This window comes from Centrocercus urophasianus, unplaced genomic scaffold, assembly GCF_019232065.1.
Source record: "Centrocercus urophasianus isolate 14NV4802_14NV808 unplaced genomic scaffold, USGS_Curo_1.0 seq_38, whole genome shotgun sequence".
In the NCBI taxonomy this organism is placed as follows: Eukaryota; Metazoa; Chordata; class Aves; order Galliformes; family Phasianidae; genus Centrocercus; species Centrocercus urophasianus.
The window spans coordinates 4,197,065-4,212,521 of NW_024884955.1; the positions used below are offsets into that span (position 1 = coordinate 4,197,065).

Consider the following 15,457-nt stretch of genomic DNA (forward strand, 5'->3'; position numbering starts at 1 on the left):
TTTTTTTTTTTTTTTTTTTTTTCTTTCGTTATTGAACTTACAGCTCTATCCCATGTTCAATTATTTCCTTTTGTTGTTTGATGACTTCAAATTGCTCGGGGTCATCTGGGACAGCAGTTTGGGTACCAACACTCCCAACTCCTGACGACACAGTGGAGTCCAAGGAACTGACACTACTTCGTCTCCCTCCACTGTCAAGACATTTTCCTTCAGCTATTTCCTGCTCAGATGGTTTATATGTACCTATTTATAAACATGAAGAGACTGAAGTCATCTTGTTCAGTAAAAATTCAGTAAGTTAGAAAAAGTTAGTTACAAGCCAAAATCCTAATTCTAGCAGGTTTACATTTTGCCAGACTATACTACACAAATATGCTGTACAGACACATTTCTGAAGTATTTCAGCAAAAGCAAAAAAAAACCCATCAATATCTCTAAAGATCTTTCACTTGAATCTAGGAGCTGCAAGATATGTCACATTCATGTTCTACATAAGCCAGCTTTTACAGTGTCAGTGATGGCCTGGCTAAGTTTTAAAACAGACCCTGGTCATTCAGATCAGACATTTGGAGGGTCAGCTACTGAAACAGTATGCTCTTTCAGTATACAGTACTAAATAACCCTTTGTAAAATACTTATATAAATGAATTGTCATGTAAAAACCTGGCATCCACACTAGTGAATAACTTCTGAACCATAAGGAAACACAGGAACAAACTTACTTAACAAATTAGTCTCCCTATAAGGAAAACAATCTTACCCAAGCTTGTCTGATGGTTGGGGTTCACATAAAGGTCTTTGCTCCATTCTACCATACATTTTAAAATAGAAACCAAACATTCAAGCCCTTTTTTTCCTCAGGCTTAATTCCTAGAAACATCCAACAAGAAAACACAATACACTTGTAGCCACAAATTTTTAGGATGCATTACATCACACCATTGAAATCTTAGCATGTTCATCAGCCATGATGATACCATTTCTGTCCCTTGACCATTTACACTGGACCAGACTGATGCCACATTCCAGCTGCTTTAAGCGTTGGATCTATTTACAGCTGATAAGTACAGCCAAAAGGCAATATACCCCAGTTCTTAAATGCAACTTAAGTGTACAAATGATTATGAACATCCAGCAAGTTTCTATAGCAGAGCTCTCCACAAGGACAAATGTCTCACTACTTTAACTGTACAGTAAAACAGCTCATCCAAACACTGCCTCTAAGGTCTCTTGATATTACTTTCATTCTTGGCCAAAGGAACGCATGATTACGGATGGCTCATTTGTTGGCCTACCAAGGGAGAGAAGATCAAAAGAGCACAGAACAAGTTCAGTGTCACAATGTAGATACACTGTAAAACCAAGTAAATTAATCATGCTGCTTCAGTATCCCGCTTAAAAACTTACCTAATACAGCTAACTAATAAAAAATAAGTAATACCAGTAAGTTATGGACAACATAAACCACAGGAAGTATCAATAACCTAGAGACATAATGGTACCTCAGCTTCAAAGCTGTTATCCTTACCTGCAAAAGTGTCATTCCCAATTCATGACCACTTCGTCCCTGGGCGATTTTGGACAAATCATTTACAAGGCGTTCAAATATATTAGCAGCATTTAAATCACAGTCATAGTTAACGTAAATATCCACTACACACTGGGCATCTTGAAAACAAATGAAAGCACAAACATCAGAGTTCTGTGCAACAGCTTTTTTAAAAGGAAATACAGCAGGCAGTGGGTTTTAATACACACATTTAACTCAAGCATTAAGGGATCAAATTCATTTTTCCCCAAAGAACTTGAACATCAAATGTAGCATTTTTCTAGAAAATAATTTTCCTCTGCAGCCTGAGGAAGTGTCTGTTTTCTCAACAATATAAATACCTGCACAGATTCTAGTTAAAGTTTGAATCACCATCCATTTGTGCTCGAAGGAGCTTGAAGAAGTCTCTAAAATATTCAAGAAGATCTCTTTGAAGAACACCTGCAAAATAAATGAGGAAAAGGACTTGATCTGAAACTTAGAACTATGTCAAACATACAAACCCATTTCTACTCAATTTCTCTTGAAAAATATCTCATGTACAGAAGAACTCAAATACAGAATTAACTGATCAGTATATTATGCAAACAAAACTAAGATGTTAAGTTGCCAATGAATTTTTATCATTGCAGTACCCTTATTTGAGAATTAGAGCAACAGAAAAAAGGGAAAACTTTCTCACCTCGATTTGCATTTTTAAATGAGTCTTAAAATTTGAGAGAAGTGTGAGAAAGATGGCAAGAGAGAGTTCAAACACATCAGGAACAGATGAGACTCCATTTTTAGACAACGCTACACAAAGGTATTGCTTGATTGCATTGATGAACATTTCATGCGTCCTGAAAACTGGACCAGCATTCTGTAGCACTGAGAGAAGAAGCTGGAGAGACACTATCTTAGAACGCAATTCATGGGATCTAGAAAAAAGAATCAACACAGAAAATGAAGATTTACTACATCTCTGAATACAAACTTGTGTGTGGAAATCTTTCAAGTACTACATTTTTAAGACCTGAACCTAGGACTGAAATTTGCTTCATCAAGCTAACTGAAATAAGGACCTGAGTGATAAATTTTGAATACCCATTTTAGCATACAGCAACTACTTATCTGCACCCCCTGTTTCCAAAAGCTACCAGGAGAGAATAGGATAATTAATACAGTTTCATTACTTAGGATCTGGTGGTCCATCACCAAGTGGTTTCATGGAGAGCTTGCACAGTGACCTGAACACAAGGAAGGCATCCTTTTGCAGAACATGAGAAAATTTGGCAGCAGCTTGATGGCCAGATATATCTGCTTCCTAAAGAGTAAGAAATAAAATATTGGATACTCAGTGAGACAAAGGAATAAAGCAATTAAGAAAGATTCTACAGCTCTTCTGAGAATTAGCTAATGATTTGCTAAGACAAACAAAACCTAAACTGGAATCAAATGATCCGGACCACCTCTCTCTCCTCCCACCAATACTAAGCTACAAGTCACAATCAATTTTAGAACAGTCATTTTCAATATCTACTTAAACTGAATTTGCTGCTTCCTTTCTGAACCTCACCAGGACACATACATTAAGTCTTCTGCTCCTCCTCTCCTCAAAATCCCACTGTATTAATTGGTGTGAAAATTTTCCTCCTTTCCTATCCATACACAGGCATCCAGTGAAGTTATTTACCAGATTATCAGTAGAGGAAACAGACTGTCCATCATCTGGAATTCCATTTGTTTGTACATTTTCACTACTAGAGCCAGAAAGAACAGTATCTGCAGTCTCTACTGCAGGTAGAGCCTTAGCCATTTCTGTTACCTGCTTCTCTTCAGCTACTAAAGGGGAGAAAGAAAAATACAACTGAAACTTTTTTCAATCCATGACATTCGTGAAGCTCTACAATTGACTGGCACAGAAGCAGCAGTAGTAAGCTAGAAGATTTTTCAGCTACAAACAATAGAAGAATCCAGTAAGACAATAAAAGGCCTTTCCTTATTGTGTTCTTTACAAGTGCTTAGTAACAACAGTAAGAAAGAATCTGTGTTGTTATAATTACAGGAATAAGAATTTTATAATAAACATGCATCTACTTTATTTCTGAAGATCTGCTACCTTTCACAGCTGACTCAACCACATCTTCCAAGATGCCTTTAACCATTTCCTTTCCTCCATCAGTTGTTTCCTCTGATGAAACAGAGAGATAATTTTGAATTTTGTACTCTTGTTTAGGAAGAAAACAAAGGAAAAAGGGGACAGAGGCAGAAAGGTTAGAGGTAGTAAATTTTTCTCAAGTATTTCCCATTTAAAGCCTTTTCAAAGAAGTCACTTGAAAATATTCATTAAAGTTATTTCCATAATTTATTTCCAAGCACTTACATTTTTAATGTGGCATCTTTGTCCTTTGTATTTATCAAATGTTATGATTTTTTCCCTTTTGGAATATCTTACTTTTCTATTCTGATACAGTATAGGAGCATATGATAACATTCTCATAATACACGTTTTTACCACGGGACTTCAATTATCTTAAAGTAACTCTGTCACTTCATGCACACTGTGATTATTTTCTCCTCTCCTTCCCTTCTGTCAAACCAACCATGTCAAGTTCCAGTATAAATCTATACACTGGAACCACATGAAGTTTCAGAATAATTCTAGGACAAAAATAAGCCTTTCTTCAGTGGCTATAATATCACAGGCAGTATCTAATAATGGCCTGTATACGCTGAAGAGCTACCAAGAAGACACAAATGCTATTTGAGCCAATAGCCCCAACTGCTCTCCCAACAGTAGTGTAAGAAAGCATTTTGCAATAGAAATGCAACTGAAAGCAATTCTTGTTCACCTGATGCTGAAGGAACCAAATCCTGCTCTGACTTCACATTTCCGTATCCTGTCCTCTCAGGCTCACCATTAGTTAATTCCACACTTACAGGAGCAGTATATTTGCCTTCCTGATAGTGGTGCTTTAACTGACCCATCTTTGGAGATCTGGTCACTGCTTGAATTGCAGGAGACTGGGATTTTTGCTGATTTGTTTTTCCCACTTCTCTGGATTCTTGTACCTTGAGAAAACATTGTTAAAAAGTTACGTAAAGGAAGAAAACATAAGGGAAAATAAATATCTATGATAGCTGATGTTCCCTTGAGAATTCACATATTTATGAGAAACAATAAAACATTGCTTGGCTGCTCCAATGACAAAGACCTGCTTTAGCTCAGCCATTGGAGCATGAAGCTTATGTTAGAAGCATCGCACCACTTGTACAAAGCTGTTCATCAGGAAGTGGTAAAACTAGGAGTTATCAGCAACAAGCCTCCTATTTTAATCAAACTGGTACACCACACTATGCTTCACTGCAGAATGACAGCTGTTTTAAATTACAAATCAGACATCTAACACAATAGACACACGTAGAAGTATTCTATTAGTTTGTCAAGCCTAAATGTTTGAGATGAGCAGAAGCAGTAGGTACATACAGATTGATTTTCCATCCGTGTGAAAATGACATTTAGCATCTGTGTCAGGGTAGCTTTGGCAGTTGTCTGATTAATAAGATTTTTACTGGCCAGATAGATGTTGTAGCAGGTTCTAACAGTCTGGAGAACTGTTCCTTCATGAATTTCTATATAGGGAGATGTTACTGCAGTGAGGAGAGCCTGAAAAATTCCAAGAAACAATAGATCTGAGTTCAGTAACATATCTAATGCTGCAAGAAATGGAGAAACTGGATCATAAATGGAGTTTCACCACTATTTTTTCGGTTACAAAATCAATGATAGAAAAATTGCGTAATTAAAATCACACAATCACAAACTGTATCAAATAAAATACCTTAATTATCTGCAGTTGTACTCCTTCATCTGTTTGAGGACCCTGAAAGCAATTGCAAATTGTGTCAACTATCCGATCAATCAGGCGTTTCCCAGGAGCTCCACTGTCTGGGGCATTGCCAGTGATATGTCCATATGCAATAAGTTTCTAGGTAAAAAGAACACAAGTTAGTTCTATAATTCTGTGATTTAGACAACCCTATGCTTTTAAGTAAAATACAGTTGAGTATGCCATAAACAGGGGGTTTCGGCAGCCTGCCTCGCTTTAACAGTTTTAACACAGGAATTGAACACCTTCAACAGCCTGGTTAGCAAATACTTGTGCAGTTCATAGGCTTAGACAAGATTTAATAGGTAATACACATTTCTGTGCCACATTTCTTCCTACTGCGATTAGACAAAATTCATTTGGCCTTTGCCTTTGAACCTTCTCACAACAGAAAGGTTCAGTCAAAGTAGCGTGATAAAGCTAAGTAGCATTTGTTTTTTCTCTAAGTACTGAGAGAGGCACAAGATAGAACAATTCTGGAGTCTGATCTCCCAGCACATCAGAACTACAAAGGACACCATGGTAAATATTCTTAAAGCAACACAGATTAAAAATCTTTAAAAACAATGTAAGAATCCATGAGCCTCAATGAATGACTGTTCCACTGTAAAACAACAACACACATGAATTTCTTGCTTTTGCAAGATGAGCTTTCAGCCAAATCTGATGATAACATACTTTGCAGTTTATGCATTTAAACATCCACAGCACAGCTGTATGTTTTCAGGATAATAATACTTCTCTCTAAGAATGCCAACAGCATACAAATTTTTAAGTGCATGTTATTCCATTCCACTCTCTCTGAATTTTAACTTACTTGTAAACAATCCAGTGAAGTACTGACAATGCGGGGTGACTTTGACTGGCAGGCCAGCTCAAAAGGAAGGAAGTACTTATCAGCTTCAATGAAGTTTGCTTTTGGTGGAGCAACAGTGCCTTCCCTAGGTCAGAGGAGAAGAGTTGTTTGTTTTTCTAAACACATTATCACAGCAAACTACCCATCCTCCTTTTTCACATTTAAAGCTAGATGGTGCTCAGAAGCATACGAGCATAATGCCAGATTCTCTTATGCACACTTTCTTTACAAAGTTTGATTTTCTTTAAAATCACACATGAAAAATGCAAGGTTGTTCTCATTTTGCATCTGACCAGAGAACAACTTAATGATAAAACTAAGCCATTCTGAATTACATAAAGAGAGCCTGTATGAAGTACACTAAGAAAAAAAAAAAAAACAAAAACGTATTTTTGGAGCTCATTTCAAAATCATAGCAGTGCTGGAACAGTGTTTTAATACTTCATGTTAATAATTAAATTACATCGGTACTCTTGATCTATGTAATTAAGATCATATGCTATCAAATTGAAAATTGTAAGCAGCAGCAGGCATCCTAGTAGGCTATATTAAGCCCAGTAACAGGAAATGAAAATCTAACACCTGTTAGAAGTTCTGCAATTATTTCATAGTGAAATTCAGAAGGCAGTTATGGGTTGAGTACCCAGAGCCACAGCCATTGTGTGAGTGGGAGATATGGGCCACATCATGTTCCTGGCATAAAGGTATTCACACACATTCACAAGTTCACTGCAGTGACTTAGGTGTACTTTCACATTTCCATTACCAAATTATTCAGTTTGCTCTTTTCTTGCACAGCTGACAGCAACCAATAATTTACCTTTGTTTTTCCAGTTCTGTCTTTATTTCATCTGGAATAAAAAAAAAATTCAAAATTTTTAACACCCAACATAATTGATTGACAACAACATAAATATGAAATGTATAATAACACAAAGCAATTTCAAACCTAAGTCTTACATCTGAGCTGCTCCTTTTCTGTAACATCCTCAGCCTGACATCTTATGGGGAGGCACAGCTCTTAACTTCTACATTCAAAAATTATTCTTCCCCAAGTACTCTTAAGAAGGCATCTTTTAAAAATGTATGTACAAAATATTTATTCAGTGAAAATAAAATAGAGAGCTTAGGTTTGGAAAAGTTTTAAACCACTACATAATCCATTAGTTCAACACGAGACCTTCCCATTAAGTCCCATGCTGGGTAGCTGACATCAACTGAATAAACAAAGTCTCACTGAGAGAACAAACATGAAATACATACTGTCATCTTGCCAGCAGTTACTTCTTCTTCATGAACTTAACTCTTTAGGGGACCTCTGAAGAAGGTGAAATACAGGAAAATGCTCCCCATCTCTATTACAAACACTACTAGATCCTTCATAACCTAATATGGCTTTAAGAATTTCTAACGCATCACCACGATGTACAACACAGACTGCACTGCACCAAACACAGCCTAAGTACAAACTACAAACACTGACATAGAGACCAAGCAGCACACACAGCAAGGGTGCACAGCTACAGGCACTTGTAACACCACTGGGATCCTGCATCCAGCACATCCAACTTCATGCCCCTGCAAGTGACCATACCCACATAAATTGTTTCAACTGCAAAGTTGTCAGAAATGGGTCATTCTCTGGAGGCACCACTGATTTAGACTGGACATGCAGAGTTCAAATGACTTCAGTGCTGCCCATGAACCTCAGCCATTTATTTCATCTTACAAGCATTATTCCTCAAGACAGTACATTAAGAACTGCAACAGATGAATGTTATCAGTTTGAACAAAAAGGACTGTGCACACAGAACATCCCTTGCAGAGTATCCCCATCTTTTAGCATTACTATCCTGTTCCAGAGAGAAAGTGGAAGCCAAGTGCCAAGGAAACTCCAAGTTGTGACACAACACATCTGGGACTGGGACTTACTACTGGTGCCATACTCTCTCCATTAACGAAGGCCACCATGGACAGAAGGCAGCAGTATGACATCCACTAGCTACAGATGATGCAAGAACTGAAGGATCATTCATTATCCACCCCGTATTTGATGGAACAGCAAAACTGAAGAATCACTCATTCAGAATGGGTCATGGCTCTGTTCAGAAGCCCACCAATTTCTAACCAAGTCAACACACCATAACATACCAACAGCTTGCCTAAAAAAGAAAAGCTATTCACTAATGCTTTTGGAGAAAAACTAACAAACCAGCAGTTACCACTTCTACCTACCTCTCACCACTTCTTGGCTCATGAGCTGCAAGCACTCAAGCACTTAAGCCAGGTTTGTTCACGCTTACCTCTGCCACCAAACTAGGTTCATATTTGCTCATTAAAAGTCCCATGTCTGGTTTGCCCCTCCTGCCCACACTGCTGCAGCAGGTATCAGATCAGTTACACACCTTGAGACAAAGTAAGAACTGTGCATCACTGCAGTGTGCAGCCATAAGATCCGCAGCAGTAGCTATCTTGTGCTGGGAAAACTCAGAGCTCACAACTCTCAGAGCAGGAGCCGCGCAGGAACTGCCAGAGCACCAGCTCAGCAGTGAAGCTCATACCAAACACTTCAGGCTCTGATCACTGCATGCCTGTGGTTACCAGGTACAAGTCTGTAATTCCCAAGGGCTAAGCAGATAAGGTTTAATCACAGAGTCTTTGATTGTACCTGGTTCTACAGTGATAACAATAGTTTCCCTAATATCATGTTTCATGCAAGTGAATGGAACTTCCTGCAATTAAAGCTTTAAGGCGGTCAGGAAAGACAAAAATAGCATATTTTTCATAAACAAATCAAGTATTATTTAGCCAAAACCTGGAATTTTACCAAATGTAAGATAAAGCTTAGACCACTTACTCAAATATTTCACTAGTCTCATATTTTTACTTTTTTTTTTTTAATGGAAACACTACTTGTACATCTGTCTCTTGGTAGGACTCTCCAGGGACATTTGGTTTTCTTACCAAATTTTCATTAAGAAAAGCACATCTTAATTTCAGTTAGAATGCAGACTAGTGATCTTTCAGCCAAAACCAAAACCTGTTCAGCATCAACTAGTCTGGTCAGCCTATCACCCAAAATTTAGGTCAGCTCACTCAGATCAGCTGTGGCATCCTCCTTCCTGTAGGCGCTCAGCTGCTGGCAGAAACAAAGCTGAAGGTCACAGGCTCTGTCTTCACTGTCATGCAGTCCGGTGGGAGGCCAGCAAGGAAGGCTTGCTGGGAGAAATGCTTGGGGTGGGGTTGAGATGATTTTGTTTTTCCCCAAAGTAAAAATTTCTCAACTTCACCTTATTTGTAAAAATAATAGCAACAAAATAATAATAAAAAAACAAGTAGAAACATTAAGCAATGAGTCCCACCTAAGAAAACATCATTTCATAAAATTTAATACTCCACAAGAAAACAGGCTTCCCTGTTAGGATCTGCAGCTGAGGATAACGTAAGTGCTCAATTCCACATTCAGGGAGTAACCAAGCTATGTGTGACCAGATTGTTTGGCAGGGAAGAAGAAACAACAGGATTTTTCTTCCTTTCCAATAAGTCACCTTCCCCATATACTGATCACCAGCAAAGCAGAGTAGCTAATAGGTTTTAAATGTAAATTTCATGAAGATTTTAGCCATAAGAAAACATGATCTAGACCCTTCGTCATATTTTTTATATTGTAATACCTTCAGCGACATTTATATTAAATCTTTCCATAAGAAAAAATAAGAGTTGTGTTCCATATTAAATAAGTGATCATTTTATTCTCCAAAATCCTCCATATATTAAAGAAACAAATTTAGCAAACAAACAAAAAAAAAAAAATCCCCCACATTTTTTTTTAATATAAAGGATTTTCCAAAGCACCATAAAAATGTCTGCATCACAACAATATTTCAATTTAAAATGTTGGCAAAAAAGAATAAGTCAGACAAGGAAAACAAGTTACAGGCATGCTCCTGCTGCTGATTGCATCAAGATCGTTTGGAAACATCTACGTTTCCAGTGCTCATTTGGTGGTCTGACCACCAAAAGTGAATGAAACACCAACTGTAGCCTAACTGAATTCTGTTACACTGAGAGCCACCAAGGCAGACCAGGCACAGCCAGCTCACAGCAAGTGCTGCACACTTCTGTCCCACGCAGAAGTAAGGGCACAGCCAAGTCACTTCCACAGCTCCAGCACAGGTCAGCTTGTGGCCACCACAGGACAAGGCTGCCCCTCACCTGGTGGTTCTGCTCTCAGAGCTTCCTGCTGCTTTCAATTCAAAAGGCACCAGCATGCATCCATCCACTCAATCAGAAACACCTCTGACTCCACACCCTATAGGTGCTGCCCACTCAGCACAGCCTTCCAACATTCCTACAGCCAGCACAACAGGAGTAACAAGCAAGGCCCTGCAGCCTTCTCTTGCAGAGCTTCTTGCCACAATAAAAGCAGCACCAGGCACAGGCAGAAAGGAACTCCAGTAACGGATAGTTTAAGTTTGCTCATATTGAACAGTATGTATTAAAACAAAGGACATAGTTTCCTGCCTGCACTTATTTGTATCCTACCTTAACAGCCATGTTCATCACAGTGGAAGCAAACCTGGTCCTGCACAGCAAATGGTGTCACTTGTCTCCCCACGAGGACAAGAGCAATGTCCTTCCATGGCGGCTCAGAACACCAGAGAGCAATGCCAACACAAACATGGAACAGTCCAAACTGCTTTTTGTTCCATTCCATTTTGTGTGAAGTCCATTTCATTGCCTAATTCCAGGTTGCTTTAGATTTAAAACAGCTACAGCAACAACTCAACTCAAAAAACTACAGAAAATCCTTGAGGAGCTGCACAATGAAACAGGATCTTCTTGCTTCAGCCCAGCACTCTCTGAGTGTCAGAGATAGCCATGAAGTTTTACTAAACCAACAAACTTTCTCTAGACATCCATCATTTATACCAAGAGATGACTTAAATACACACAGATTCCTAAGTGAAGGCATGGATTAAGAGATTTTTTTTTAAAGCTTATTAACAAACTAAATACATCCTGTTGCGTACAGAGCTCTAAGACGCACACACAGAAGTGCCTAGGCAATCAAAGGTCACAGAACCAGGCTGGCTGCATAGCATGCCGTTAAAAACAGTCCTAACGGGGTAATACAAATAGTTTGAGAGACCCGGGGACACAATGAGCATTTCACCCACACGAACTGCTGCGATATACAATATGCACCGCGTTCCACTGTAAACCTGTCAGGATACTGAATGTTTCACTATGCTTACCAAGAATCACGTACACCCACAGCTCCACAGAAGTGCTTATTAGGCAACTATTTATATGCTGGCTGTTGAAAACCAGTTGGAAAAAAAAATTACCACATTCTAGAGCAGAGCAGAACAGTTCCTCTGTTTAGTTCATTTCTCTCCACCTCTCCTGGGATTTACTGGCACTAAGGATACAGGATACAACTATTACACCTACTGACGAGGCAAGAGACTGCATGAAGGAATCCATTCAAACTCTGCTTACTCAACATTTACTCTGTATGCTTCACAAGAGGGGTGGAGAGAGGAAAAAAAACATTGAGAAAAAAAACAACTGAGAACTGGTTTTGTTACCGATCCCATTTTCAAGGACACATCTATCACTGCTTTGGGCCAACAGTGCAAGCTAACAAGCTCTGTACAGTTTAGGAGTAAATAAGCACTGCTTTCACCCTGCTCATATTCATCACCTATTTGAGCCCATGGTGCTCCTCATTTCCAGTCACAAAGGTATTTTGCAGTCCAAAACTGTAAACTACTGGTTCAGAAAGAAAAAAAAGAATTATCGGAAACAGAAGAAAAGTGCAAAATAGTTTAAAGTTAACTACCACATAGATTTCCTTATGTAAGAACGACAGCAACTGTCAGCAGCAATTTCTCAGCAGTGAAGCACATTTGTAACATAGGAACATCATTCCCACAGCTGGAAAGGCATTCCCCTGTCTCACCAAACAGAAATTTAAGGCATGTGTAATTAACATAAACACTACTCCAGTAATATTACAGCAGAAACTGCAGAAATAGTTGCAGGTTAATTTAATTAGGTAGCTCCAGAATGCACTAGTTCCTCTCTATTTGGAATAAGAATTTACTAATGAATCATGTCCATGCTTTACAGTTTATAAAAGGTATAATACAACAATGCTCCATTAAAGAAAATATTGTACACATAAGATGGCACAGTAAATTTATTGAGAGCTGAAAAGGGATTACTTCAAATATGACATGGGGCAGGAGGGCAAGAACAACAGCTGACACAGCGACCAGGTTCCTAAAGTGAATCCAATCTGAGAGAAACAAAGTTATCTGTACTCTGATTTAATTACCAGAGACTAACTGGATTTTATTATTACAGGAAGTATTGAAGCTTCTTTCTTGAATAACAATCTGTGTAAATTAAGAAGTCTGGTCTGATTTCTGTAACATTCTACCTACGCTCCTGACCACGTTTACTACAGCAAAGGGCTTGATAACCAAGCTAACACTTCTAAAATTAAGCTCACAGTTTTATTTTATAAGCTTAATTAAACTTATGTAAGCTTAAGTAAATCTGATTTGAGTAAAAAGGAGCTTACTCCATATAAAATCAAGTTTGAAGAACTTAACACAAATAAAAAGAACTATATCCACGTTGTCAACTTAAGATGAGGCAGCATTTACCAAACATTATAGAAATCCTTTAGGACAGTAATCAAAGCGCTGCTAGGGCAGGTGAGTTGGCTAACAGGAGGTTATCTACTCTTGTCTACTCCTGTGTTAGTACACGGACTTCTTTTTCCCTCCAGCAGGATTAGAAAAATGTACATCTACCTTCACAAAATTAACAGACCTCAAACGTACTGCACTTAAGACACAAAGGTCAAACAGTTATAATCCTAAAGGCCAATGCTAATAGGTGACTACTACATCCTCCCAAAAGCACAATCATGTGCTAGTAAACTAAGACTTTCATTAGCAATCTTTAAGGAAAGTTCTCTTTCTTACTCTCTAAGTGGATTTACACTGCAGAAAAACAGGCTCCCAGACAAGTAAAAGGTTTGGAGGGATACTGAAGAAGTCAGAAAGGGAAAGTAAGTAGGGAAAGTCATTTCAATTGCTCACAGTGTTTGTTTCAAATAATGATAAGCAGCCTCACATTTCTACCTTTCTCTGGATATACCATCATTGCAGTCAGCAGCTACAGATTTCTTCAAAGTAAGAGTTGCAAGTAAGAAACTTAGAATGTCAATTTTTCAAGTTTGCTTCTATAGTACATTTGAAAGGCTTGCATCTGCTTACTCACATGCTCAGCTATCTCTCACTTTTCTCCAAAACACACTCAAATTAAAGGAACAAGCAATCCATACCATAAGAGATGTCACCTCTGTAAAATAAGAAAGGCCACCAAGAACTGCACCTGTGACAGCTGTGCTGCTTCACCTACTGTCTTCCCTCCGTAACATATCATATGCTTGCACAGAACTTTAGCAGTCACACCTACATTACAAAAGGATGGATTTGTAGCCGCACATTTTAGAACCAGGCTGCCAAGTTCAGAAGACGTGTTTCAGTTCTGCAGGACGCCACAGCCTGCCCGGGGCTGCATCACAGTTTCTGCCAGCCCAGCCACGAGCTGGAGGAAAAGTATCAGAGCCCATGAGATCAGGGGGTCTGGACGCGAGGGTCCCCACACAGCTCGTTTCCTATTTGAAAAGCTTGTCATTAATTTTCTCGAAAGCAATCCGAGAGCGGCACACCCAAGCCCTTCTGTTCATACCGAGGCCAAAAGCGAGCAGAGCAGACAGCGGCCCGGGCTGTCCCTCCGCACCAAAGGAGCGCTTCCCCCATTTTCCCCCCCTTCCCGGGCCTCCCGGCTCTCGGCCCACGAACTCCCCGCCGCAGCACCCCGCTATGACGCTGCCCCGCTCCGGGTCCGGCACGCAGCGCCGCGCAGGCCGGCGGCTCCCAGCCCGGCGGGTCGGCCCGGCCGGACTCACCCAGCGCCACCTGGCAGGCTCTCCGCAGCTGCCCGTGCGGGGGCCGCTTCGCCTCCTTCTCGGCCAAGATCTTCTCCAGGGCCCGCGACACGAACATGCTCTTGGTGCGGGCGTCCTGCTCGCGGGCCGGGGGCTGCATGGCGGGGCCGGGAGCGCTCGAAGCCCATCACCCGGAAGAACCGCGCCTCCTTCAGCGGCCGCCACAGCGCCGCCACCACGGCGCCGCCATGTTGGCACCGTCACGTGATTCGGGTCGGCTCCCCGCCTTCCCGCCGCGGCCTCCGACCCCTGCGCGGCGCCGGCGGCAACGGGCGGGCGGTTCGTGGCGGCGGTGCGGTTATCGTTGGTTCGAAGAATCGCTAGAAATTTCAAGTTCTAGAAATTCAGTCTTCATGGCCAATTGTTTATTCTTATGTCCAGCTGTCTCTTGCCCTTGCCCACTGACCCGTGGTCAGATGCTCTACACCCAAAAGGCTCAGTGTTACCATGGAAATAATCCGAAAATTCTCTCACTCGATGCCTTCCTTCAGAAACTTGCAACCATCGCAGGCTGATACGTCATTCCTCAAAGGGCTTAACAAATTAAGGCAGCAATATCTAAGAAAACGGACATATTAGGTTGTCTGGACTGTAGCTGTATTTCCTTATTCTCTGAACGCTGGGATTCGTACTCTTTGAAAGTGATTAATAGACCCTTGGTGCCAAGTTGTCAAGGTACGATTTTTAACCTAAAAAACACTAACAAAGAGTCCAAACACAAGCACCTGCTCAAAACATCAGTGTTATTTCCCCCGCTGTGCCTGGAGCTGTTCAAGGCCAGGTTGGATGGAGCCCTGGGCAGCCTGGTCTGAGGTTAAATATGGTGGTTGGTGGCCCTGCCTGCAGCAGCGGGTTGGAGGTTGAGCATCCTTGAGGTCCCTTCCAACCCAAGCCGTTCTATAATTCTATGATTCTTTGGTTCTGTTTCACATGGATGTCAGGCATGTGCTGTGAGATCACCTGTGCTGCCATCGGTTTACGTGGACTTGCATGGAGCTGAGGACTTCAGTTGGATGAGTGGATGAGTGGTGAGAGTGAGAGCATGGGAAATCAGACATTAGAATGACAGCACACTAGAAGTGGGGGAAGTGTCCCCACCTGGAAACAGTTTTTAAAGTAACTATCTAAAGATATATTAAGATATAGTT

General features: G+C 40.3%; 1 protein-coding gene across 1 annotated transcript in view; it reads right to left on the reverse strand.

Moving 5' to 3' along the window:
* ARFGEF2 (ADP ribosylation factor guanine nucleotide exchange factor 2) overlaps window positions 1-14,437 on the reverse strand; it is a 34,389-nt gene extending 19,952 nt beyond the window's left edge. The window contains 15 exon segments of the mRNA XM_042832321.1: window positions 42-243; window positions 761-854; window positions 856-870; window positions 1,529-1,668; window positions 1,891-1,990; window positions 2,232-2,466; window positions 2,722-2,852; window positions 3,222-3,370; window positions 3,648-3,719; window positions 4,381-4,600; window positions 5,016-5,195; window positions 5,371-5,517; window positions 6,236-6,359; window positions 7,095-7,125; window positions 14,271-14,437. Coding sequence (XP_042688255.1) covers window positions 42-243; window positions 761-854; window positions 856-870; window positions 1,529-1,668; window positions 1,891-1,990; window positions 2,232-2,466; window positions 2,722-2,852; window positions 3,222-3,370; window positions 3,648-3,719; window positions 4,381-4,600; window positions 5,016-5,195; window positions 5,371-5,517; window positions 6,236-6,359; window positions 7,095-7,125; window positions 14,271-14,409 — 1,979 coding nt within the window. The 5' untranslated portion in view covers window positions 14,410-14,437.
* Between the last annotated feature and the right edge of the window lie 1,020 nt (window positions 14,438-15,457).